Below are 27,322 nucleotides of genomic sequence, written 5' to 3'. Positions count from 1 at the left end.
ACCAGGACTTGAACCCATGTCCCCTTCATTGGCAGGCGGATTCTTAACCACTGTGCCACCAGGGAAGCCCCTCTTTTTATTTATTTTTTTTATTGAGGTATAATTGACATAACACATTACATTAGTTTTAGGTGTACAACGTAATGATATTTGTATATATTGTAAAATGACCACAATAAGTCTAGTTAACAGCTGTCACCATGCACAGTTACAAAAAACAATTTTTTAATTATGAGAACTTTTAAGATCTATTGTTTTTGCAGCTTTCAAATATGCAATATAGTATTATTAACTAGAGTTGTCATGCTGTTCATTACATCCCCATGACTTATTTATTTTATAACTGGAAGTTTGTACCTTTTGATTCCCTTCACCCATTTTTCCCACCCTACCCCCCACCTCTGGCAACCACCAATCTGTTCTCTTTTTCTATGAGTTTTGTTTTGTTTTTTAATTCTACATATAAGTGAGCTCATACGGCATTTCTTTCTCTATCTGACTTATTTCACTTAGTATAATACCCTCAAGGTCCATTCATGTTATTGCAAAGGGCAAGCTTTCATTTTTTTTATGGTTGAATAATATTCCTCTGTGTGTGTACCGGTTTATTCTTAAATGTTTCCCTTGAAAGAATATAAGCTCCAGAAGCTAAGGATTTTTCTGTTTTAGTCACCAGTGGGTTCTCAATGTTTTGTATGTGATAGATGCCAGGGGGGAAAACCCACACATGTGAGTGTGTATGTGTGTGCATGCATACACACACATACACACCTTTCTAAAGAATGAGTGTAGGCGAATTCTCTCCGATTTATGAAAGAAGTATGTTTTGGTCCTTTTTCCTGGTGCCATTTATGTATTAATTTACTTCCTAATCTTCATAATGTTTCTCAGTTGGGGGCAATACTTCTTTATCCCCAGGGTTTGTATATGTTAAACGCATGTGGTATTTATTACAATGGCTGTTTTAAAGTCATTGAATGGGACTTTGAAAAGTCAGTTTACATATAAATAATGAAATGTGAAACATTCAAATAGCCTCTTATGATAACAGTAAATTACATCAGCATCTTGTTTATATTTGTATAACTATTTGGAGTCTCTGGCTCTCTCTCAGTGGCTTACAATAAGGGTCAGCAAACATTTTCTGTTAAGGGCCAGATCGTACACATTTTTGGTTTTGCAGCCAACTGTCTCTTTCACCACTACTCAACTCTGCCATTGTTGCATGAAAGCAGCCATAGACAATATGTAAATGAATGGCTGTGGCTGTTCCAGTAAAACTTTCTAAGTATCCTGTAATTTTCATATGTCAAGAAATATTGTTCTTTTAAAATTCCCCCAACTATTTAAAAATGTAAAAAGTTTTTATATCATGGGAAGTACCAAAATAGGCATGTAGCCCCTGGGCCATAGTTGCTGGCCTCCTGTCTACAATTACCTCTGTACTGAAGCATCCTGTCATATACAAATAGACAGTAAATGATGGTGACCTCTCTTTGGGTAGAAACAATATAGGTTATGTAAAGAGAAATGAATTTTGTTTATTTTTTAAACCTGCCAAATCAATTTTTAAATTTTTATACAATTTTTAAAGGTTACTTTCCATTTACAGTTATTACAAAATATTGACTATTTTCCCGTGTTGTACAATACATACTTGACACCCAGTAGTTTTGTATCTCCCACTGCCCCACCCCTATATTGCCCCTCCCCCCACACTGATAATCACTAGTTTGTTCTCTATATCTGTGAGTTTGCGTCTTTTTTGCTATATTCACTAGTTTGTTGTATTTTTTAGATTCCACATATAAGTGATATCACAGAGTATTTGTCTTTATCTGACTTATTTCAGTTAGCATAATGCCCTCTAAGTCCATCCATGTTGCTACAAATGGCAAAATTTTCATTCTCTTTTATGGCTCAGTAGATACCGTTTTGTGTGTGTGTTTGTGTGTGTATCACATCTTTTTTATCCATTTATCTTTTGACGGACACTTAGGTTGCTTCCATATCTTGACAATTACAAATAATGCTGCTGTGAACATTGGGGTGCATGTAACTTTTCAAATAAATGTTCTTTCTTTTTTTGATATATACTCAGGAGTTGAATTGCTGGGTCATATGATAGTTCTGTTTTTATTTTTCAGAGCATTTCCGCACTGTTTTCCACAATAGCTGCAGCAATTTACATTTCCACCAACAGTGTACAAGGGTTCCCTTTTCTCCACATCCTCGCCAATATTTATTTGTGCTCTTTTTAATTCAGTTCTTCTGCCCACTTTTTAGTCGGGTTGTTTTTTTTTTGATGTCATGTTGTATGAGCTGTTTACATATGTTAGGTATTAATGCCCTATCCATCATATCATTTGCAAATATTTTCTTCCATTTACTAGGTTGTCTTTCCATTTTGTCCATGGTTTCCTTTGCTGTGCAAAAGCTTATAAGTTTAATTAGGTCCCATTTGTTTATTTTTGCTTTTATTTTCTTTACTTTAGGAGGTGGATCCAAAAAAATATTGCTGCAATTTATGTCAAAGAGTATTCTGCCTATGTTTTTCTCTAGGAGTTTTATACTGTTGGTCTTACATTTAAGTCTTTAATCCATTTTGAGTTTATTTTTGTGTATGGTGTCAGAGAGTGTTCTAATTTATTTCTTTTACATGTAGCTGTCCAGCTTTTCCAGCACCACTTATTGGAGAGACTGTCTTTTCTCCATTGTATATTCTTGCCTCCTTTGTCATAGATTAATTGACCGTAAGTGCTTGGGTTTATTTCTGGGCTCTCTATCCTGTTTCATTGATCTATGTGTCTGTTTTTATGCCAGTATTGTACTGTTTTGATGACTGTAGCTTTTTTTATAGTCTGAAGTCAAGGAGCATGAATTTTCCAGCTCTGTTTTTCTTTCTCAAGATTGTTTTGGCTATTTGGGGTCTTAGGTGTTTCATATAAATTTTAAAGTTTTTTGTTCTAGTTCTGTGAAAAATGCCATTGGTATTTTGATAGGACTTGCATTGAATCTGTAGATTGCCTTGGGTAGTATGGTCATTTTAACAACATTGATTCTTCCAATCCAGGAACATGGTATATCTTTCCATCTGTTGTGTCGACTTCAGTTTCTTTCATCAGTGTCTTAGAGTTTTCAGAGTATAGGTCTTTGCCTCCTTAGGTAGGCTTATTCCTAGATGTTCTGTTCTTTTTGATGCGTTGGTGAATGAGTCTGTTTTCTTAATTTCTCTGATAGTTCGTTGTTAGTATATAGAAATGCAACAGATTTCTGCACATTAATTTTGTATCCTGCAACTATACCAAATTCATTGATGAGCTTTAGTAGTTTTCTGGTAGCATGTTTAGGATTTCCTATGTGTAGTATCATGTCATCTGCAAACAGTGACAGTTTTACTTCTTCCTTTCCAATTTGGATTTTTAAAATTTCTTTTTCTTTTCTGAATGCTGTGGCTAGAACTTCCAAACCTGTGTTGAATAAAAGTGGCAAGAGTGGGCATTCTTGTCTTGTTCCTGATCTTAGAGGAAATGCTTTCAGCTTTTCACCATTGAGTTTGATGTCAGCTGTGGGTTTGTCATATATGACATTTATTATGTTGAGGTATATTCCCTCCATGCCCACTTTCTGGAGAGTTTTTATCATAAATGGATGTTGAATTTTGTCAAAAGCTTTTTCTGCATCTATTGAGATGATCATATGGTTTTTATTCTTCGATTTGTTAATGTTGTGTATCACATTGATTGATTAGCAGCTATTGAAAAATCCTTGCATCCCTAGGATAAATCCCACTTAATCATGGTGTATGATCTTTTTAAGGTATTGTTAGATTTGGTTTGCTGGTATTTTGTTGAAGATTTTTGCATCTATTTTTATCAGTGATATTGGCCTGTAATTTTCTTTTTTTGTAGTATCTTTGTCTGGTTTTGGTATCAGGGTGGTGCTGGCCTCATAGAATGAGTTCAGAAGAGTTCCTTCCTCTGCAGTTTTTTTGCACTGTTTCAGAAGGATAGATGCTAACTCTTTTCTAAATGTTTGGTAGAATTCATCTGTGAAGCCATCTGGTCCTGGACTTTTGTTTTGGGAGTTTTTAAATTACTGATTCAGTTGCAGTACTGGTAATTGGTCTGTTGGTGTTTTCTATTTCTTCCTGGTTCAATTTTTGGGAGATTGTGGCTTTCTAAGAATTTGTCCATTTCTTCTAGGTTGTCTATTGTATTGGTGTATAGTTGCTTGTAGTAGTCTCTTATGATCTGTTGTATTTCTGTGGTATCGGTTGTAACTTCTCCTTTTTCACTTCTGATTTTATTGATTTGGACCTTCCCTTTTTTTCTTGGGTAGTCTGGCTATAGGTTTATCAATTTTGTTTATCTTTTCAAAGAACCAGCTTTTAGTTTCACTGATCTTTTTTTGTTTTTTAGTCTATATTTCATTTATTTCTTCTTTGATCTTTATGGCTTCTTTCCTTCTACTAATTTTAGGTTTCGTTTGTTCTTCTTTCTCTAATTGCTTTAGTGAGGTTAGGTTGTTCATTTGAGATTTTTCTGGTTTCCTGAGGTAAGCTTGTATTGCTCTAAACTTCCCTCTTAGAACTGCTTTTGCCATATCCCCTAGGTTTTAGTTCAGGTTTTTTTTTTTTCATTTGTCACTAAGTATTTTTTAACTTCCTCTTTGATTTCTTCAGTGATCCATTGGTTGTTTAGTAGCATATTTTCTGTCCTCCATGTGTTTGTGTTTAGTAGCATATTTTTCATCCTCCATGTGTTTGCAGTTTTTTTTTTCTTGTGGTTAATTTCTAGCCTCACAGCATTGTGATTGGAAAAAGATGCTTGATATGATTTCAGTTTTCTTAACCATATCAAGGCTTGTTTTATGGCCTAGCCTGTGATCTATCATGGAGGATGCTCCATGTGCTCTTGAAAAGAGAATGTATTCAGCTCCTTTCACATGGAATGCCCTTCATATATCAGTTAAGTCCATTTGGTCTAATGTGTCATTTAAGGTCTGTGTTTCCTTACTGATTTTCTATTTGGATGATCTGACCATTGATGTAAGTGGGATGTCAAAGTCCCCTACTATTATTGTGTTACTGTCGATTTCTCCTTTTATATGTTAATATTTGCCTTGTATATTGAGGTGCTCCTATGTTGGTTGCATATGTATTTGAATTTTTTATCTTATTCTTGGATTGATCCATTGATCATTATGTAGCGTCCTTCTTTGTCTCTTGTAACAGTTTTTATTTTAAAGTCTATTTTGTCTGATATAAGTATTGCTACTCTGGCTTTCTTTTGATTTCCATTTGCATGGAATACTTTTTTCCATCCTCTTTCAGTCTGTGTGTTTCTCTAGATCTGAGGTGAGTCTCTTGTAGATAGCATATATATATAGACCTAATTTTTGTTTTCATTCAGCCACTTTATTCCTTTTGGTTGGAGTATTTAGTTCATTTATGTTTAAGATAATTATTGATATGTATGTTCTTATTGCTATTTTGTTACTCGTTTTTTATTTGTTTTGTAGGTCTTTTTTTTTTTTTTTTTTACCTGTCTTCTTTTGCTCTCTTCTATTATGATTTTATGACTATCTTTAGTGTTATGTTTGGATTCCTTTCCTTTTTTGTGTATATATCTATTGTAGATTTTTGGTTTGCGGTTAGCAGTCTATATATATACATGATTGTTTTAAGTTGCTGATCTTTTAATTTCAAATGCATTTTTTTTGGCTGTGCCACGCAGCACATGAGATCAACAAGCAGGATCTTAGTTCCCCAACCGGGGCTCGAACCTGTGTCCCCTGCAGTGGAAGCGTGAAGTCTTAACTGCTGGACCACCAGGGAAGTCCCTCAAATGCATTTTTAAACCCCTACATTTTTTAGTCTTCTCCTCTCATGATTACTGTTTTTGATATCATATTTTACATCTGTTTTGTGTATCCCTTAACTGCTTATTGTGGATATAGATGACTTGACTACATTTTTTTGTCTTTTTAACCTCCCTGCTAGCTTTATGTATGTATGATTTCCTACCTTTAGTGTGTGTTTACCTTTACCAGTGAGCTTTTTTATTTTGTAGTTTCTTGTTGCTAGTTGTGTCTTTTTTTGCCTAGAGAAGTTCCTTTAACATTTGTTGTAAAGTTGGTTTGGTGGTGCTGAACTCTTTTAGCTTTTACTTGTCTGTAAAGCTTTTGATTTCTCCATCAAATCTGAATGAGAAACTTGCCAGGTAGAATATTCTTGGTTGTAGGTTTTTCCCTTTAATCACTTTAAATATATCATCCTACTCCCTTCTGGCCTGCAGAGTTTCTGCTGAAAAATCAGCTGATAGCCTTATGGGAGTTCCCTTGCTTCTAATATTCTCTCTTTATCTTTATTTTTGTCCTTTTGATTATGGTGTGTCTTGGTGTCTTCCTCTTGTGTTAATCCTGTGTGGGACTCTGCACTTCCTGGACTTGGGTGACTGTTTCCTTTCCCAGGTTAGGGAAGTTCTCAGCTATTGTGTCTTCACATATTTTCTCAGGCCCTTTCTCTCTCTCTTCGTCTCAGACGGCTATAATGTGAATATTAGTACAGTTGATATTGTCCCAGAGGTCTCTTAAACTGTCCTCATTTCTTTTCTTTCTTTTTTCTGTTCAGCAGCAGTGATTTCCACGACTCTGTCTTCCAGCTTACTGGTCCATTCCTCTGTATCATTTAGTCTGCTATTGATTCCTTCTAGTGTATTTTTCATTTCAGTTATTGTATTCTTCACCTCTGTTTAGTTCTTTATATTTTCTAACTCTGTTAAAAACTTCTCACTCTGTGTATCCATTCTTCTCCTGAGTTCTTTTATCATCTTTACAATCATTACTCTGAACTCTTTCTTGGGTATTTGCCTGTGTCTCCACTTCATTTGGTTTTTCTTCTGGGGTTTTATCTTGTTCCTTCATCTGGAACATGTTTCTCTGCCACCTCATTTTGTCTGAGTTGCTATTTGTATTTTTATGTATGTGGTAGGTTAGTTACATTTCTCAAACTTGGAAAAGTGGCCTTCTATAGGAGACATCCTATGCGTCCCAGCAGTGCACTCCCCTCTTGTCACCCAAGCTATATGCTCTAGGGGTTCCTCCTAAGAGGGCTGAGTGACTCCTGTTGTGGACGGCTGACTGTGTGGGTGGTCTGGTAGGCTTTGTTGGCTCCTAGTGTGATTGGTTGCCAGGCCGTGCCTTGTGTGGATGCTGCTAGCTGCTCTGTGGTGGGGCCTGGTCATGAGGTGGCTTGTTTTAGATCCCTAGGGGGCCCTTGGGCTAGTGCTGGCTCACTGGTGGGTCAGGATCCCAAAGACTCCGAGGCTGTTGCCTGTATTACACCAGGTCCTGGGATTAGTGCCTGGGGTTAGTAGTGGTGTACAGAGCTGGTTCCTGAATTCTGGCTGAAGGGCCCAGGGATCCTAGAACTTGTTTCAAGTCGTTGGTGGGGGAGCCAGTTCCTGACACAGTTCGGTATGGGATCCAGGGTGTCCTGAAGCTTGTGTTGGCCTGCTAGTGGACCGGGCCTGGGCCAAGCTAGTCGCAGGATAAGGTCTGGCCTGCTGTGAGTGGGCTGGGTCTGCAGGCTGCAGGATCATAGTTTTCTTGCATCCGATGTCTGCCCCCTGTTGGATGAGGCTGTTCTAGAGGCTAATGCAGGCTTCCTGGAGGGAGAGGGCAGTGCCTGCCCATTGGTGGGTAGAAGTGGTTCTTGGCCCTTTGGTGGGCAAGGGCATGTCTTGGCGCATGTCTAGAGGTGGCTGTGGGATCACGACGTCTTTTAGCAGCCTGTCTGCTGATGGGTGGGACTCTGTTCCTGCAGAGTTGCTTTGCCTGAGGCATCCCAGCACTGGTGCCTACAGGCTGTTGTGTGGGTTTAGGGTTAGGTGATGGAACTAGTGAGTGAAGATGGCAGCCGCCAGCAGCAGTGGTCAGACAGTAGAATGTTCCCAAATATGGCTGCCACCAGTATCTGTGTCCTCAGGGTGAGCCACAGCCACCCCCCCACCCACACACACACATACCTCTCCAGGAGACTGCCCAAGACCAGCAAGTAGGTCTGGCCCAGGCTCCTATCAAGTTACTGCTTTTGACCTGGGTCCCAGGGCGCATCAGATTTTGTGTGCACCCTTTTAAGAGTGAAGTTTCTTTTGCCCTCAGTCCTATGGGGCTTCTCAAATTAAGCCGCTCTGGCCTTCAGAGCTCTGGGGTTTCATCTTCCCAGTGCAGGACCCCTGGACTGGGGAGTTTGACATGGGTCTCAGAACTCTCACTCCTATGGGAAATCCTTTGCAATATAACTATTCTCCAGTTTGTGGGTTGCCCACCCAGGGGTATGGGATTTGATTATATCATGAGTCTGCCCCTCCTACCCGTCTTGTTTTAGTTCCTTCTTTATGTCTTTAGTTGTAGAAAATCTTTTCTGGTAGGTTCCAGTCTTTTTCATCGATGGTGGTTTTGAAGACAGTTGTGATTTTGGCATGCTCACGAGTGAGATAACTGAGTCTTTCTACTCTGCCATCTTGACTGCTCTCGAGAAGTGAATTTTAAATTGTACAAAGAATATTAAAGACAACCCCAGATTTTGTTGCCTCGTTTTATCTGTTGGTACTCTATTTAAAAAAAATTAATTCTTCCATTGGGCCCACATCTACCAGTATCCCTTCAGGCCAGTACTTCAAATTTAATATGTAAATCTTCAACAGAGTAGATTCTCAAGTAGAGTTCATAAAGGAAATTCACTTCTTGGGTACTGTCAAGTGTCTGATATCTTGCCATTCTTTAAATAAGCTTCCTTAACATTGTACTTGAAAAGTGAGAATTTTTTTTCTTCTGCCAGTCAGAACTTTGATCTTGAAAAATTTGATGTGGGGAGGGAATTTAGCATTGACATAAATTATGAACTGTTGAAACAATGTGATGTTGCCAAATAAACCCTAACCTTTTAACCTGACTTCCTGAGCATCTTTGTTGAATTATTTTATGTTTTGATATCAATTGCCCTTCCAGTCTGGTTTTTATAAATTTTAACTCCTACCAATAGTGAAAGTGACTGAAGTGCAGTGATTTTGAAATTCATTAAATATATTCTCAACAGGGTTGATCATGTCACCTGAGAAGAGATGAAATTAGAGGTTAGCTAAAATTTGAGATTATCCTAAATTAAAATTAATCTGAAACAAGATTAAAGTATTGATGTATGTTGTATGTTAGTATGTTATTTTCTTGGTCCTGTCAGAGGTTTAGAGAATGTTAAAGCTGAAAGGCACTGTAGGATCTTTAGTTCCTTTTCAGTTTACAGCTAAGGATTACCTTTGTGTGTGTGTGTGGTTTTTTTTTTGGCTGTGCCGTGTGGCATGTGGGATCTTAGTTCCCTGACCAGGGATCAAACCTGCACCCCCTTCATTGGAAGTGTGGAGTTTTAACCACTGGACTGCCAGGGAAGTCCCCAGCTGAGGAAATTGAGTACTTTTCCTAGCATTCTGTGGCTATATAACTAAGTACTAGACACTTGGATTTGGAACTATGAGTTAACCAACATGTTATCTCACTCCTTTCTTATAAATCTTTATGCATAACATCTTCCTAGGGCTTTGTTGTTGGAAAAATGTCTGTGCAGTTGTCTTTTTAATATGATTGAAGGTATTTTAATCTTAGATTGAAAAACTCTCTGATCTATACAGATTTATAGGTATCAGCAGTCTTTTACTGTCTTAAAACTCTCACCTTAACCATGTATGTCATTTATTTTGGTGACCTACTTTCAGCAGTTACCCTTTTTCATTGGTTACTAATTTCTCTGACTATTGAAGTAGTTAATATTTTCTTTCTTTCTGGTAAAGGACACAATTTACAGATCTTTCTTTCCTGGGTTATGTGGATAACTATTTAATAAATATTAAACAGTATAGACTCTTTCCTTTGTTCTAGAGCTGTTTTCAACCTTAGAATTGAACTGAGTCCCTATAGTCATCCCTCAGTATCCACAGAAGATTGGTTCCAGGACCCGCAGATAGCAAAATCTGTGGATATTTAAGTCTTTTAGGTATTAATGGCTAGTACAATCGGGTCTGTGTATCTGTGGTTCACACATCTGCAGGTATAGAGGGGTGACTTATTTTCACTTACAGCTGGGAACCCTTCCTAATTTTTGAATTTTAATAATAGAATTTTTTCCCACTGGAGCTAAGGATTCCGAGTAGAGTAATCATGGTAGTACTATCCATTTGACAGTGATTCAAAGTGAAAATAGAAACTCTTTCATTTTTTACATATGGAAATATAATTTTAGTGGTCTTCATTTAGAAGTTTTTGTGGAATATGAGTACTTTCATGGTCTATAATGAATAGGTGAAATAATGCTATTTTTCCCATTTTTATCTGTTATTTTATACATTACATATAGTCCTATATAAATTGTATGTTGTACATTGTGAAAAGCATTGTTAGGTAAATGACATATGGTAAATGATAGGTGTTTAACTTATATATTTCATTTTATATTCCTACTGTATGTGAGACTTACTGACGCGAAAATATTTTTCATCAACTCCCATTTTTGAGTGGCCCTGTCTACCCCCAATTTCCCCCTCCCCTCCAAAAAAAAAAGTCCGAATTGTGCAGGGAGCCCTGCTCTGATAGCAGTGATAGAATTCAATGTAGACGATTATAGCTATCAAAAAATTGACCTTAGATCTCCGAGGAGAGACACTGCTTTGTTGTGTGGCTTTTGTGTAACCCTCAAATCCAGAACAAATACCTAACTGGAATGTGATGCAGATTGAATGTTCTTGTTCTTTCTTGTGTAATTCTTTTTCCCTCTAAGTTGAACAATGCCTGCAATTTTTTTCAACCTACTCTGCTAGAATTTTGATGGGCATTTTTTATTCCATATACTGGCTGATTGAAAAGGATAGTTTTCTCTTAGCTCTGAGAAGCCAGATACTTTACTCAGATTTCAGACTCTGAAAAGATATCATCCTTGACCCAGAATCTAAAGACATTTTAAGGTGAAAGTTTCTTTAAAGGCTTTCCAAGTTGCATTTCACCTGAGTGGTTATATGGACAAATGATAAGAATCACCTTTCAGTATTGTTTTCTTGAATCAGTAACTGGTTTTAAGACCCATCATGTTTTGTTTGTCCTCTTTTTGACTGATGAACTACTTTGCTAGGTAATTTATAAATGAAGTTGACCAAGTCCCTTTGGTCTTGACTGGGAGGATGCTAAATTCTCTCTCAGATGTGACATCACCGTTAGATTGAAAGTCTGTCCTTAGAAGGAACACTGGAGAATGCATTGTACTGATGATTGTTGTGCTGTCTTCTCTTGCTGTGGTTAATATTAATCATCTCTTTTCCTTCCCCTTTCCCGCTGCCGCTTTTCCTTTTCTTCCTTGTCTTCCCATGTACTTTTTGAATTTATTATACTGGCCTATATATTTTTTACTTGCTTTCCGTTTTTTGTTTTTTTTTTTAATTTTGTGATCTCCTGCCCTACTTTGTCTTCCCCACTTGCCTTGGGTTCCATGTTGCTAGTTTTTATGTTCGCACGCTCATTATCACCCTTTTTTGTACTTCAAATCCCAGCAGCTGCCCAGCCAGGTCCCTGAGCACAGCCCTGTGGTTTATGGGACTGTGGAGAGCGCTCATCTTGCTGCCAGCACCCCTGTCACTGCAGCTAGCGACCAGAAGCAAGGTTTGTGTATGACTTTTCCTCCCTCTTACCTTTAGTCTCTTTCTTTTTTTTCTTTTTTTAATTAATTACATTGCCCTCAGCATTTAGGAATAAAAGTAAAACATGAGGATTATTTAGATACCCACTTTTAAACAGAGCTTTGAGATGGAAAATCAAAGTGTTCTACCTCTAAGGAAGTAAAGTAGGTATGATTAGTAAAAATTTTTCCTACATTTTATTAATGCCTCACTGTCAATGTATGTTTATAGGTAAAGGCTTTAGCTGCCTTAAACTATTTCTTTTGGAACAAGGTTGGGGAAAATAAATCTATGTATATATTTCTTTATAAGAGCAACAGTTTTGTTTATAAGTTCAACATGTTCATGTGTATCTTGCTATTTTTAAAAACATAAAATGTTTCTTCTTACAAGTTTGGCTTCTGTAGCCTCAGTTGGGGACAGTACTGAGTTCACATCCTGAATCCATCAAGCACTATTTGGTCTTGATGAGTCATGTTGTATATCTTAATTTCTTCAGTTACAGAATGGAATGAAGAATACCTGCCTCACAGAGCTGTAGTGGGGACATGCCAAGCATTTGAAAAGCACTTAGTAAATTATAGCCGTTATTATTATGCAGGAATCATACTAAGGTCTCTACTGTTGACCTTGAACATGAAGTACCAAATGTTTGGTGAAATAAGTACACATACTGCCTCTTGGATTATAAATAGGAAACTTTAAGGGAAACCTCATGCCAGAAAGTGGGTTATCACAGTCTCTCTTTCCTGCCTAGTTGGATTTAAGTTGACCTTAGCTAAAATTGGGAGACAATTCATTAGACACAGAAGGAAGCAAGTTAGTTTGTTCATGTTTCTGATTTCATTCTAAGAATGAATAGAAGTCATATGTGTTTTCTGTTTTCTTGAATTATTTATTCCTCCAAACCCCTTAATATTCCATAGCTGATGTATACTTTCTGTACTTTCTAAAAATTATTCTTTAAAAAGCATTGGGGGGCTTCCCTGGTGGTGCAGTGGTTGGGAGTCCGCCTGCCGATGTGGGGGGCACGGGTTCGTGCCCCGGTCCGGGAAGATCCAGGAGGTGAGAGGCCCGCGTACCGCAAAAAAAAAAAAAAAAAAAAAGGCATTGGGAATTGGCACAGTCAAAGTGGAGGTATTTAGTGGCATTGTTTTTTCAGTGGATTGCAAGATGATAACACAAACTTCTAATGTGTGGTTTCAATGTTTCTTTACGGCGTGCAAAGATAATATGGTGTTCTTTCCCTTTAGTATTCAGGAGCCTAGAAGACTTGGACAGAGACAAGTCCTAAATTTTGTTTTATGAAATAGTTTTAAACCACAAGATAGGTAATAAATCCTAAACTGACATGCTTCTAAAAGTTGCAGTGTCAAATACTTCTTTCAGCAGTGTTCAGAGTTAGAGACTCATAAACGCTTAAAGTTAAAATTTTTAATATTAAAGCCGTTCATCTTGCAGGAGTGCAGTTCGTAGGTATTGTGGAAGACTACTTCCTACCACCAATGATCAAGCAATTTTGAGTCAAAATTCAGAATATTTTCAATCTGAGTGGAGAATTTTCAGGGTATTCCCTTCAAAATGTCATTACTTTTGCACAGTTATAATCCTTTTGCTAGTTAGAATCGTGCTAAACATACTGAATAATTACTGTGCAGAGAGGTCTTAAAATATATCCTTTACGCTGACTTTCTCTAGCTGGGCTGCAATACAAGGAATTCATAACATATCTTGATGGTGATAGCTCTGACCTAAGATTTTTGGATTAGGTAGACACCTGCATCTTACCATATTTAGGCCTTGATTTACAGAAGGAGGAATGTAGAATGCTTTGCTTTTTATGCTTAGTGGAAATTTGAATAATAAAATCAACATTTCAAATTGATGTTTGATATAGATATGAGTGAATTGGAAAATGTTCGACATTACCTTGATGAAAAGAAAAACTTCTGTTTTAAGTATATTTCATAGAGCTTATAGTAACTTTTTGGAACTACTGCTGTCTTCCTCTAGTACCAGCTGTTCTCCAGAAAACTCAGTAATTCTAATCTTCTGTTTCTAATTCTGTCCATAACTTGTCAATATATAGAATAGTTTTCAGAGTAGTTTTCTTTTTTAAACTAAATATATGTAATTCAAATAACATTAGAAAGCGTTCATCATTTTTCAGAGAATTTTTTAACAGTTAAGAAAGTTTTTAAAAATTTCTTCTTAACCGTAGATTCATTTTGAAATTAAAGTAGGATACAAAAATGCACTGTTTTAAAAAATTGTTATATTACCCCCAGAGACAATAGATTCTGCATTCTGCAGTCAGATTGGTTTTTCTCTCTTGATGGAAATATCATTACTGAGGGTTTGTACTGGGATCCCATTTTAGCCCCAAAGTCTCCCACTAGCTTGATTCACCTAAATACTTCTTTTTCCATAAACTCCCCCTTTTCCCCTCTGAATTGGAAGAATTTAGGATTTGAGGTCATTTTTAGGTTCTTGAATTGGAAGAATTTAGCATTTGAAATCATTTTTAGGTTCTAGTTATATGACCTTGGACCTGTGACTTAATTTCTAGAACCCTCAGTTTCCCCCTCTGTAAAATAGGAACGTAATAGTTTTTATCCCATTGGTGACTGTAAGAATTGAAGGACACTATGTATATATGGTATTTGACCCATTTCCTGGTACATATTAAGTGCTTAATAAACGTTAGCTGCCATAATTAAGTGTCTGATTTTCTCAGTTTTTGATGTGAACAGCTGGAATAGTTACATGAAGACCAAGTTTCCAGACAAATAAGCCATTTCCCATTTGTTTTGGTACTTGATAAAAACCCAAGGAAGGGCTTCCCTGGGGACGCAGTGGTGAGAGTCTGCCTGCCGATGCAGGGGACACGAGTTCGTGCCCTGGTCTGGGAGGATCCCACATGCCGCAGAGCGGCTGGGCCCATGAGCCATGGCCGCTGAGCCTGCGCGTCCGGAGCCTGTGCTCCGCAACGGGAGAGGCCGCGGAGGTGAGAGGCCCCCGTACCGCAAAAAAAAAAGAAGAAAAAACCCGAGGAAGACCTCAACTTGACTTGTAGAAAGACTGTTGAATGAATTAAAATCTTCAGTTGGTGTGATAGTCTAGAGACACAGCTTAAATGATTGTTTGATGTTTGAAAAAATGCATTCAGCTCAGTGTATTGAGGATATGGTATGTATAATTAAATACAAATAAAAGTTATTTGAGCCTTAGTCTTAGTGCGTTTTGAAGGCTCTTGATGTAGAGTAGGTATTCAATGAATGCTATTCTGTTGTAATTCAACCAGTTGTACCAATGTAGCTCAATTGGGGCTTTTTTGGAATTTAGGACAGGACTATTCTCTGTCAAATGAGACTGTCCCTCAAATTGTAGGATGCTTAGCATTCTTGGTCTCTCCCCATTCAATGATAGCAACACCCTCTCTGTCTTGTGTGGCTCCTGACAACCAAAGGGCGCCCATCTAGGAGCTTGTTTCCACCACTCTATGAGAATAAAAGGGAGCAGTTTTTTCTTTCTTATAAATTTGACATTCATTATAGAAACTATGGTTAAACAGAAAGAAAAATTATCTCTTATCTCATTATCCAGAGCCATTGTTAATAACCTGTATGTAATTCTAGACTTCCCCGTATGCATCTATGTTAGTATTCTGTATATTTTTTGTTACCAGTAGGTTTGTGCTCCATGTGCAATTTTTGTGCCCTGCTTTTTAGAAAAACATGTCTTTTATTATAAACAACTTTCTGTATAATTAAATACTCTTTTAAAAGCTTATTTCAAATGATTGCGATAATTACCATTATATGCCCAGACCATTATTTCTTTAATAAGTCCCTCGTTAGAAATTTAGTTTACTTTTCTATTATAAATATTAGTTTATAATATAAATATTTAGTTTATCTTTCTATTATAAATATTGTTGCTTTAAATATTCTAGACTTCTGTCTTTTCTCTTCAATGTTTATTTCCTTAGAAAAAATTCTTAAAGGTGAAATTCCTGCAAATTCCTAAAAATGGCCAAATGGTATAAACATTTTGAATGCAGTATATTAGATTTCAAACTACCATGGCTCTGAAAAACATACTCTTAATAGTAAAAGTTCTTAGAGAAATAAAATCAGTGTTCTTTATTTAGATCTACTCTATTATACCTTTCTGCTTTCTGTAGTAAAAGTTTAATGAATTAATTAAAGGACTTATTTCAGAAAAAGGAGCTCTCAAAATAAATTTTTTTTGTTTCTAATTTTCTTTATTAATGTTAGCTATTTCTCAAGAGCATGTAGAAGTTTCAGTCATAGGTCTGCTTTTGTTTGATATTTTTAGTATCAGAAATTTTATTTCCCAAAATTAATAATTGAATTGACATACTCTTATTAGATTGTTAATGTGAGATTTACTATTTTCTACTGTTTAATTTAATTCATCTAGGTTTCATTCAGTGGTCATAAAGGGTAATATCCTTTTTTAAATTATTTATTTATTTATTTATTTATTGGCTGCGTTGGATCTTCGTTGCTGAGTGCGGGCTTTCTCTAGTTGCGGCGAGAGGGGGATACTCTTCGTTGCGGTGCGTGGGCTTCTCATTGCAGTGGCTTCTCCTGTTGCGGAGCATGGGCTCTAGGTGCACGGGCTTCAGTAGTTGCAGCACGCGGGCTCAGTAGTTGCGGCACGCGGGCCCTAGAGCAGGTGGGCTTCAGTAGTTGCGGTGTGTGGTCTCAGTAGTTGTGGCGCACGGAGTTAGTTGCTCTGCGGCATATGGGATCTTCCCGGTCCAGGGATCGAACTCGTTTCCGCTGCATTGACAGGCGGATTCTTAACTGCTGCGCCACCAGGGAAGTCCCAAAGGGTAATATTCTGATGTGCTTTTTAATAGTGGTATCTTATAATCTGGGTTACCCATGTAGCAGTTACTCTGGTTGAGTTGGAAAGTATTTTCATCAGGGATATTTTAATAAATACATATTTATTTTATATATATCACATATATGTAATAAATATAATAGATGTATTTCTTTGAATGTTTTTGTCTCTTGCCCTGGCAACTTAGTCTGAAGTATTTGGCATTCAGAGCCTATTGATCTTATTTCTCCACTACAGTAAATAGGCAGAGTTAAAGAAACACTGGCCTCTAAGCCCATCAATTAAAGTGAATTTTAAGGCCAGTAAAAGTAGTTGCGGTGAATGAATTAGCCTTTAACAGCTTAATTTTACCATCTGTTTATCTGATCAACGAGCATATTTTCTTTGACAGACTTACTTAACTAAAGGTTATTGTAAACACTCAATTTCACTTATGCATAAAGATTTCTGGCAGAGAAAGTAAAGTCCCTTTCAGTTTAGATTGTCTTTCAGCAGTGCTTAAATTTTTTGTTTGCATTTGATGAACATGCTCTTGAGTAGCTGTTTTTCCACTGGAGCCTGTTTATTCCACTAAGGAAACACAAGGCTGGAAACCAGTCTAAATCTCCTTTGGTTTCATCTTCCCAGGCATGAATCATGTATCAGTTTGCCTGGAATTTTAAAATATAGAAATTTTCATGAGTTAGCTTTCCTTTCGTTTTTCTGGTTTATTATGATTATCAATTTATTAACCTTTATTATGATTATCAATTTATCTCTCTCACTCTTGCTGTCATTCTTTTTCTGTCTATATACAAATGCACATTTTCTGTATTATTTTAATATATATTGTTTATTTTTAATTGGACTTGATTATCTGAATATTAACGTTGGTTTCTCCTTAAAGAATTTTTTTTTTTACAACTGAAGATACAAGATAAATTTCCATTTTTATTCCTTAACATTATTTGTAGTTATATACCTCTTTTAAGAAATGAAAGTTAATTTCTAAATGCATTTTTATGTTCAGGAACTTGATTTCACTGATAATAAACTTCATTGATAATAAATGGCATCATGATAGTTTTTATTGAAACTAGTTTTTTATACAGGTAATACATGTTCTTTATAAAAATCCCCCAAATGCAGAAATATATAGAATAAAAAAATGATATCTGTATCTAATAATTTAATCTGCAGTTATTTGCCCCTGAACTGTCCTGTCCTGTCTCTATAGTGTATCCTTGGTAGAAAAATTTTCTACAGATGAAGGCTTTCTCTACCTTAAAGAAAAGCCCCATTCCCATCCTGAGAATGTTTTAGTTACAGGTTTGATTAGATTTTCCCTTTGTGTTCTTGACATAGTCATCTGGTGAATTAATTCCTTCTCTTACTTCAAAATAAACTTTATATATGTATTGGAGGTTAAGTAATAGTGGAAAATAGGGAAGAAAATATGACAGTGTTTTTGGAGTGGCAACGTAAGTAATATTTTGATCTGTCTTCTGCTGCCCATGTTTTAGAGTAAGAGATTAAAAGAATTACCCTAAAATAATACAGTACAATCTCTGATCCAAAAATTATTCTTAAATGTCTTTCATTTTTTTCTTTCCCAGAAGAGAAGCCAAAACCAGATCCAGTGTTAAAGACTCCTTCCCCAGTCCTTAGGCTAGCCCTTAGTGGAGAGAAGAAAGAACAAGCAGGCCAGACATCTGAGGTTACTGCAGTAGAAGCCATACCAGAGCTTACTCTGCCTCCATCACCTACCACTGTTTCTCCACTTGCTCGAAGTACAGTTGCTTCCCCCACCTCTGCTGCTCTTAGTAGCCAGCCAGTATTCACCACTGCTACTGATGACAGATGTGAACTCTCTTCCTCAAAAGAAGACACAATTCCTATACCCAGCCCTACAGCTTGCACAGAAGCATCAGATCCTTCACCAACAGATGAAATCCATGATGATATATGCAAGAAATCTTGTAGTGTAGCACCTAATGATATTCCGCTGATTTCTAGTACTAACCTAATTAATGAAATGAATGGAGTTAGTGAAAAATTACCAGCCACGGAAAGCATTGTGGAAATAGTAAAACAGGAGGTGTTGCCATTGACTCTTGAATTGGAGATCCTGGAGAGTCCCCCAGAAGAAATGCAAGTGGAGAGTGTTGCAACTCCTACCACCCCTTCCATAGTTCCGTCCTTCTCTCCGTCTCCTCCAGCCCCTCCAGCTTCTCCTCCTCCCACACCAGTCAGTGTTCCTGCTGCCGCCTCTACTGTCAGTACTGCTAGTGGTCCCTCCGCAGTTCAGAGAGTCTCAGAAGAGGACGAGAGCGTAAGAACTTGCCTTAATGAAGATGCAAAAGAGACTCAGAACAAAACAGAGGTAGAAGCGGATGGGCAAACAGAAGAGATTATGGATTCTCAGAACTTAAGTTCAAGAAGGAGCCCAGTCCCAGGTAAGCCATTCTGTTATTAATTATATTTTGCTTGTTCAACATGAAAAGGAAGCAGTGTTTGAGTTATTTTTTTAATTGGCTACTTTCCTTGACTTCCAGAAACATCAAATGAATGCTGTAATTCCTAGTCTCATTTCTTCATTGGTGTGTTTATGTTTTAGTGCATCCAGCAGAGTTACTCCATTGTCTAAAAATGCAAATGAAATTTCAAATATACAAAATGCCTCCAAGGTATATGTCACTGTACACGTGTTTTTTGTTTTTGCCTCGTGCATATGAATCATTTCCTCCGTGGTTAATTTTGTTGCTTTGGGGCTGGAAAGCAGTCAAAACCAGCATGGTCTATAGTCCCTAATCCTGTCTTCTCGGAATTTTAAAGTGTAATCAATCCTAAACTTAAAAGAATTCCTCTATGCAAGACCTCTTCTTTAATCTTGGGTTAAGGAAAATAGCAATCAGAATGTCAAAGGTTTATAACTAGTTCTGAAAAATAAAAGTACCCTCGCTGATTAACTCGCAGATAGGTTTAATGCTCTTCTGCTTTTTCTTTTTAAAGTTTCATTTTTCCTGAAATATTAATTTTATCATTATTACTTTATCATTAATATTGTCAAAGTATTATGTTCTTCTGAATTCAAAATTATTTCTTTTTAATGTAGCATCACCTGGAATCTTGGATCTAACCATTAGGTTTTTATAATATTAATCAAAAGTTATCTGAGGCTTATCAACTATTCTTATGTCAGTAGTCCATAAGAATATGGCTTTTAACAAGTCAGCATAGCCCATCTTCTGAAACATTGCCCTACACTGTATAATTTTGCTCTCTGTGTACCTGTCAAGTTAAGTTATACAATTTGGCAAATGACTGCTCCCCCAGCAGTTGATCTAGATAGGTACTGGAGATGTTTTAGTCACCCACATTCCCAATATTTATTGCCTACTGTGACCTGTCTAATTGAGAAACTTGGCAAATCAAAAAACCTGATCTCGGGCTTCCCTGGTGGTGCAGTGGTTGAGAGTCCGCCTGCCGATGCAGGGGACACGGGTTCGTGCCCCAGTCCGGGAAGATCTCACATGCCACGGAGCGGCTGGGCCCGTGAGCCATGGCCGCTGAGCCTGTGCATCCGGAGCCTGTGCTCCGCAACGGGAGAGGCCACAACAGTGAGAGGCCTGCGTACCGCAAAAAACAAACAGACAAACCTGATCTCTACCTTTAAGATGTGGTTTTCCCACCCAGCTCAGTTCTTGAGGTAATTTCCTCATGAAGGTCTCTGAGAGGTGTCTGGTTCTTTAGAACTGTAGAACACCTAGTTCCACAGTAAACCAGAGCAGAAAAGCAAGCAATGCCAGGCAGTTGGGACGGGGAGAAATTTATCATAAACATTTATAAATCGCCTGTTTCCTCAACAGACCGGCCTCTATAAGCATCAGTATGCTCCAGAAGCATAGTGCCTTCACTATGTTAGGAACTTCCTCCTTGGTGGGGTGATGACCTGGGGCTTTTTTGTAAGTCTTTGAAAAAACAATCTTACTTTTGGTGTGGCTGTAGGTGAATGCCCCTCCAAAGAACACTTGTTTGATAGAGAATAGTAATTTGTTTGACCCTTCATTTTTTCCCTTCGTTTACCTACCTGTGAGTTGTCATTCAACAATTAGTGATGTGGTAGTTCCAAAAATAGGAGAAGCTATTGAAGACAAATGTTTTGAAAAAAAAAACATCCAAACAAATAATAGAAAGAATAGCAGGCATAGGGAATACAAAGATACAAACCATATCTCAGAAATGAAATTAGTATAAAGCAAAGTTCTGCACTGAACTCCCACTTCTACTCATCCCTGACATTCATTCATTCTTTTAAGCAGTTTGTCACTTAGGTGGCCTGATATTGCAAGACAGCTCCCAGGGATAAATGGACAAACAGAATTTGGGGTTAAGTTGTCTTCATACCATGGTACATTTTTTTTGAAATGCAAATACTCTTGGAATTAGTAATATAAGTCACCAGCACCTTAGTAAAAGAATATAGGTTATTCAGCAGTAAACCAGAAGATAGCTAAAAGAAAGAACTGTCTTTTGCCATGATTAGGGATGAGGTAGAGTTTGGTGATGTCAGGAAGGAAAGTGTCTTGGCATTTTTCTAGTTCCATGATCTTTTTAACCTATGAATGTGTTTTAAAGGAACTAGAAGTTCTGTAATTTCCCTTTATATCTTACACTCTTCAAAATTCAAAGTAAATGAACCTCAAGAACCCATGCACCTCTAGCATTTTTTAAATTGTAAGGCTTACCAGAAACATTCCTGGCCCTCTGATTTCAGTATTAATATTTTTTAATGTTATTGCTACAAAAGTTAACCATGAAAATTAACTCATCATCGTTCTTTTAGATAATATCGACCTGAAATGTCATATGCTTAATGACTCCCGTCTTTTTTGCACTTATTTAGCGTACCTTATTTACTTTGAGAGGATATTAAAATTGTAACAATTTGGTTTGGATATCAGTCTTTTGTTGTTGACTTTTGAGAATAGTTCTTACTGTCTCCGCCTGAGGATGAAACACTTTAAAGCGGGCTTCAGAAACCATTTGCTTTTCACAGGTGTGATGCATAGAAATACGCAGTAGTTCGTACAGAGGTACTTGTTTAAAGCAGTAAAGTCAGACTTAAGATATGTGGTCCCTTCTCTTACTTCTGCTAGAAAACATTTTCTTGCTACTATTCTAGATCATATTTCTGACTGGAGCAAATTGCAGCAATTCTGGATGCTTAGGGGTTGAAGGGCAAACCCTATAAAACGAGAATTGTATCTTCAGGGTACTCTGAAAAGCCTCAGAGATGGGCTTTTGATTCATATGATCACTTCAATAATTAAATGTGCAAAAATCTGTATTAATTGATTTCTTTTTAAAAATATTTATTTATTTTGGGCTGTGTTGGGTCTTAGTTGCGGCATGCGGGATCTTTTGTTGCAGCGCACGGGCTTCTCTGTCTCTAGTTGCGGCACGTGGGCTCTCTCGTTGAGGTGCGTGGGCTTAGTTGCCCTGCGGCATGTGGGATCTTAGTTCCCCGACCAGGGATCTAACCCGCGTCCCCTGCACTGGAAGGCAATTTCTTTACCACTGGACCATCAGGGAAGTTCCTGTATTAATTGATTTCTTGAAGTCCTAGGAATTTTTATTATGGTTTCCTTATACTTGGTGGGGAAGAAGAGAGAATTTCAGAACTTGTGGAAAAATGTTCCCCACTCAGCATTCAGGAATTCATTTTGTGCAATTTCATGAGTGTATATACTGTGTGACATGCATGCTGTGTAACATGAACTTTTCCACTTTTAAAAATAATAGTGATTTTTTCTTTTTCTTTTACATTCATTATCTGTTTTTGATATAAAACTATTATTTGAAATTCTTCTGGCAGAGGGAGGTTTCTAATCTTTCTGTTTGTCTTCTCTGGCTTTGCTCATGGTGTATTGTTTCTTTGTATATTTTATAAATTTGTTTTATGAACTTATCTTCAGCTAAACTTTCCCAGATGTGGATTGAGGGCAGCTCCTCTCAAAGCATGTCTTAGGGAAAACATTAGCTGGAACTTAATCTGAGTTTAATGTCCTAAACGAACTTTCTTACCGCACACAAAATAAACGCATTCCCTGTGTATACTAATTTTCAGGATGACAGCAGGCTCTCTACACCTAGTTGAAACCAAACATCCTTCCTTGTCATCACTCTGTGTTGATTCACTGGTTTATTTTGGTCTGTGTACTGTTTTAGCTTCCTTTTCACTGAGACTGTCACTCTGTTAGGAGTCTCAGGGATTTTTATAAGAATCTCAGTTCCAAGTCCTTGCTTTTGTAGGGATCCAAGATCTTGTATGTCCCACGTGGATGTTCAGATGTAAACTCCTTGGCTATAGAGACTGGCAACAGCCTCCCATATCCCCAGTATTTTAGTGGTAGCAGCCGCTGACCTGGTTTGTGTGGCTTCCAAGTGTTTGCCTTATATTTCTTGTAGGCTCAGCTAAGGTTGAAGGATGGTTTTCAGTTTCTGTAGGCTGCAAGGTGAGAGATTTATTTCTCAAATGGAGATATGATTGTATGTTTCAAGAGTTGTTAATAAAATTCTGATTCATACAGCCATTTGAGTTGCTGTTATCACTTTTTTAATATAGGTTTTTATTAGCTATCAATTATACACATACTAATATTTATATTTCAATCCCAATCTCCCAATTCATCCCACCACCACTGCCCTCCCTGCTTTCCCCCTTGGTGTCCATACATTTGTTCTCTACATCTGTGTCTCTATTTCTGCCTTGCAGACTGGTTCATCTGTACCATTTTTCTAGATTCCACATATACGTGTTAATATACAATATTTCTTTTTCTTTCTGACTCACTTCACTCTGTATGATAGTCTCTAGGTCCATCCACGTCTCTACAAATGACCCAATTTCATTCCTTTTTTATGGCTGAGTAATATTCCATTGTACATATGTGCCACATCTTCTTTATCCATTCATCTGTTGATGGGCATTTAGGTTGCTTCCGTGACCTGGCTATTGTAAATAGTGCTGCAGTGAACATTGGGGTGCATGTGTCTTTTTGAATCATGCTTTTCTCAGGGTATCTGTCCAGTAGTGGGATTGCTGGGTCATACGGTGATTCTATTTTTACTTTTTTAAGGAACCTCCATACTGTTCTCCATAGTGGCTATATCAATTTACATTCCCACCTACAGGGCAAGACTGTTGGTTCCCTTTTCTCCACACCCTCTCCAGCATTTGTTTGTAGATTTTCTGATGGTGCCCATTCTAACTGGTGTGAGGTGTTATCTCATTGTAGTTTTGATTTGTATTTCTCTAATAATTAGTGATGTTGAGCAGCTTTTCATGTGCCTCTTGGCCATCTGTATGTCTTCTTTAGAGAGATGTCTATTTAGGTCTTTTGCCCATTTTTGGATTGGGTTGTTTGTTTTTTTAATATTGAGCTGCATGAGCTGTTTATATATTTTGGAGATTAATCCTTTGTCAGTTGCTTCATTTGCAGATATTTTCTCCCATTCTGAGTGTTGTCTTTCTGTCTTGTTTATGGTTTCCTTTGCTGTGCAAAAGCTTTTAAGTTTCATGAGGTCCCATTTGCTTAGTTTTGTTTTTATTTCCATTACTCTAGGAGGTGGGTCATAAAAGATCTTGCTGTGATTTATGTTAAAGAGTGTTCTTCCTATGTTTTCCTGTAGGAGTTTTATAGTGTCTGGTCCTACATTTAGGTTTTAATCCATTTTGAGTTTATTTTTGTGTATGGTGTTAGGGAGTGTTCTAATTTCATTCTTTTACATGTAGCTGTCCAGTTTTCCCAGCAGCGCTTATTGAAGAGACTGTCTTTTCTCCATTGTGTATCCTTGCCTCCTTTGTCATAGATTAGTTGACCATAGGTGCATGGGTTTATCTCTGGGCTTTCTGTCCTGTTCCATTGATCTATATTTCTGTTTTTGTGCCAGTACCATATTGTCTTGATTACTGTAGTTTTGTGGTATAGTCTGAGTCAGGGAGCGTGATTCCTCCAGCTCCATTTTTCTTTCTCAGGATTGCTTTGGCTATTCGGGGTCTTTTGTGTTTCCATACAAATTGTAAAATTTTTTGTTCTAGTGCTGTGAAAAATGCCACTGGTACTTTGATAGAGATTGCATTGAATCTGTAGATTGCTTTGGGTAGTAGAGTCATTTTCACAATGTTGATTCTTCCAATCCAAGAACATGGTATATCTCTCCATCTGTTGGTATCATCTTTAATTTTTTCATCAGTTTCTTACAGTTTTCTGCATACAGCTCTTTTGCCTCCTTAGGTAGGTTTATTCCTAGGTATTTTATGCTTTTTGTTGCAGTGGTGAATGGTATTTTTTCCTTAATTCCTCTTTCTGATCTTTCGTTATTTGTGTATAGGAATGCAAGAGATTTCTGTGCATCCTGCAACTTTACCAAATTCATTGGTGAGCTCTACTAGTTTAATGATGGCATCTTTAGGATTCTCTCTGTATAGTATCATGTCATCTGCAAACAGTGACAGTTTTACTTCTCCTTTTCCAATTTGTATTCCTTTTATTTATTTTTCTTCTCTGATTGCCATGGCTAGGACTTCCAAGACTATGTTGAATAATGGTGGTGAGAGTGGACATCCTTGTCTCATTCCTGATCTTAGAGGAAATGCTTTCAGTTTTTCACCATGGAGAATGATGTTTGCTGTGGGTCTGTCATATATGGCCTTTATTAGGTTGAGGTAGGTTTCTGTAGAGTTTTTATCATAAATGCGTGTTGAATTTTGTCAAAAGCTTTTTCTGCATCTATTGAGATGATCATACGGTTTCTATTCTTCAATTTGTTAATATGGTGTATCACATTGATTTGCATATACTGAAGAATCCTTGCATCCCTGGGATAAATCCCACTTCATCATGGTGTATGATCCTTTTAAAGCATTGTTGGATGCTGTTTGCTAGTATTTTGTTGAGGATTTTTGCATCTATATTCAACAGTGATATTGGTTGGTAATTTTCTTTTTTTGTAGTATCTTTGTCTGGTTTTAGTATCAAGGTGACGGTGGCCTCGTAGAATGAGTTTGCGAGTGTTCCTCCCCCTGCAGTTTTTTGGAAGAGTTTGAGAAGGATGGACGTTAGCTCTTCTCTAAATGATAGATAGAATTCGCCTGTGAAGCCCTCTGATCCTGACTTTTGTTTGTTGGAAGATTTTTAATAACAGTTTCAGTTTCATTACTTGTGATCGGTCTCTTCATATTTTCTGTTTCTTCCTGGTTCAGTCTTGGAAGGTTATACCTTTCTAAGAATTTGTCCATTTCTTCCAGGTTGTCCATTTTATGGGCATAGAGTTGCTTGTAGTAGTCTCTTAGGATGCTTTGTATTTCTGCGGTGTTTGTTGTAACTTCTCCTTTTTCATTTCTAATTTTATTTTATTTTATTTTATTTTTGCGGTACGCAGGCCTCTCACTGTTGTGGCCTCTCCCGTTGCGGAGCACAGGCTCCGGACGTGCAGGCTCAGTGGCCATGGCTCACTGGCCGAGCCGCTCCGCGGCATGTGGGATCTTCCCGGACTGGGGCACAAACCCGTGTCCCCTGCATTGTCAGGCGGACTCTCAACCACTGTGCCACCAGGGAAGCCCATTTCTAATTTTATTGATTTGAGTCCTCTCCCTCTTTTTCTTGATGAGTCTGGCTAAAGGTTTATCAATTTTGTTTATCTTCTCAAAGAACCAGGTTTAGTTTTATTGATCTTTGCAATTGTTTTCTTTGTTTCTGTTTCATTTATTTCTGGTCTGATCTTTATGATTTCTTTCCTTCTACTGATTTTGGGTTTTGTTTGTTCTTCTTCCTCTAGTTCCTTTAGGTGTAAGGTTAGATTGTTTATCTGAGATTTTTCTTGTTTCTTGAGGTAGGCTGGTATTGCTATAAACTTCCCACTTTAGAACTGCTTTTGCTGCATCCCATAAGTTTTGGATCATCGTGTTTACATTGTAATTTCTCTTTAGGTATTTTTTGATTTCCTCTTTGATTTCTTCAGTGATCTCTTGGTTATTTAGTAACGTATCTTTACCCTCCATGTGTTTGTGTTTTCTTCTTTTTTTCCCCCATAGTTGACTTCTAATCTCCTAGCGTTGTGGTCAGAAAAGAATGCTTGATATGATTTCAATTTTCTTAAATTTACTGAGGCTTGATTTGTGACCCAAGATGTGATCTATCCTGGAGAATGTTCTGTGTGCACTTGGGAAGAAGGTGTAATCTGTTGTTTTGGATGGAATCTCCTATAAATATCAATTAAATCTATCTGATCTATTGTGTCATTTAAAGCTTGTGTTTCCTTATTAATTTTCTGTCCGGATGATCTGTCCATTGGTGTAAGTGAGGTGTTAAAGTTCCCCACTATTATTGTGTCACTGTTGATTTCCTCTTTTGTAGCTGTTAGCATTTGCCTTATGTATTGAGCTGCTCCTTTGTTGGGTGTATATATATTTATAATTGTTATATATCTTCTTCTTGGATTGATCCCTTGATCATTATGTAGTGTCCTTCCTTGTCTCTTGTGGCATTCTTTATTTTAAAGTCTATTTTATCTGATATGAGTATTGCTACTCCAGCTTTCTTTTGATTTCCATTTGTGTGGAATGTCTCTTTCCATCCCCTCACTTTCAGTCTGTATGTGTCCCTAGGTCTGAAGTGTGTCTCTTGTAGACAGCATATATATGGGTCTTGTTTCTGTATCCATTCAGTGAGCCTGTGTCT

At 37.3% G+C, this 27,322-nt stretch overlaps 1 protein-coding gene across 17 annotated transcripts in view; it reads left to right on the top strand.

Moving 5' to 3' along the window:
* Positions 1 to 27,322, top strand: part of EIF4G3 (eukaryotic translation initiation factor 4 gamma 3) — a 397,045-nt gene that overhangs the window by 243,550 nt on the left and 126,173 nt on the right. For 12 of the 17 annotated variants that reach the window (XM_082614842.1, XM_082614845.1, XM_082614849.1 and 9 more), the window contains 2 exons: positions 11,595 to 11,703; positions 18,194 to 19,033. In XM_082614842.1, the coding sequence (XP_082470968.1) occupies positions 11,595 to 11,703; positions 18,194 to 19,033 (949 nt within the window). The remainder of the gene's footprint in view (positions 1 to 11,594; positions 11,704 to 18,193; positions 19,034 to 27,322) is intronic. The other 5 variants (XM_082614835.1, XM_082614848.1, XM_082614836.1 and 2 more) reach the window with 1 other exon arrangement.

This window comes from Mesoplodon mirus (genome assembly GCF_964341445.2).
Source record: "Mesoplodon mirus genome assembly, chromosome: 3".
Lineage (NCBI taxonomy): Eukaryota > Metazoa > Chordata > Mammalia > Artiodactyla > Ziphiidae > Mesoplodon > Mesoplodon mirus.
The sequence above is the reverse complement of the archived record's forward strand: the minus strand, read 5'-3'. Positions and strand labels throughout refer to the sequence as shown.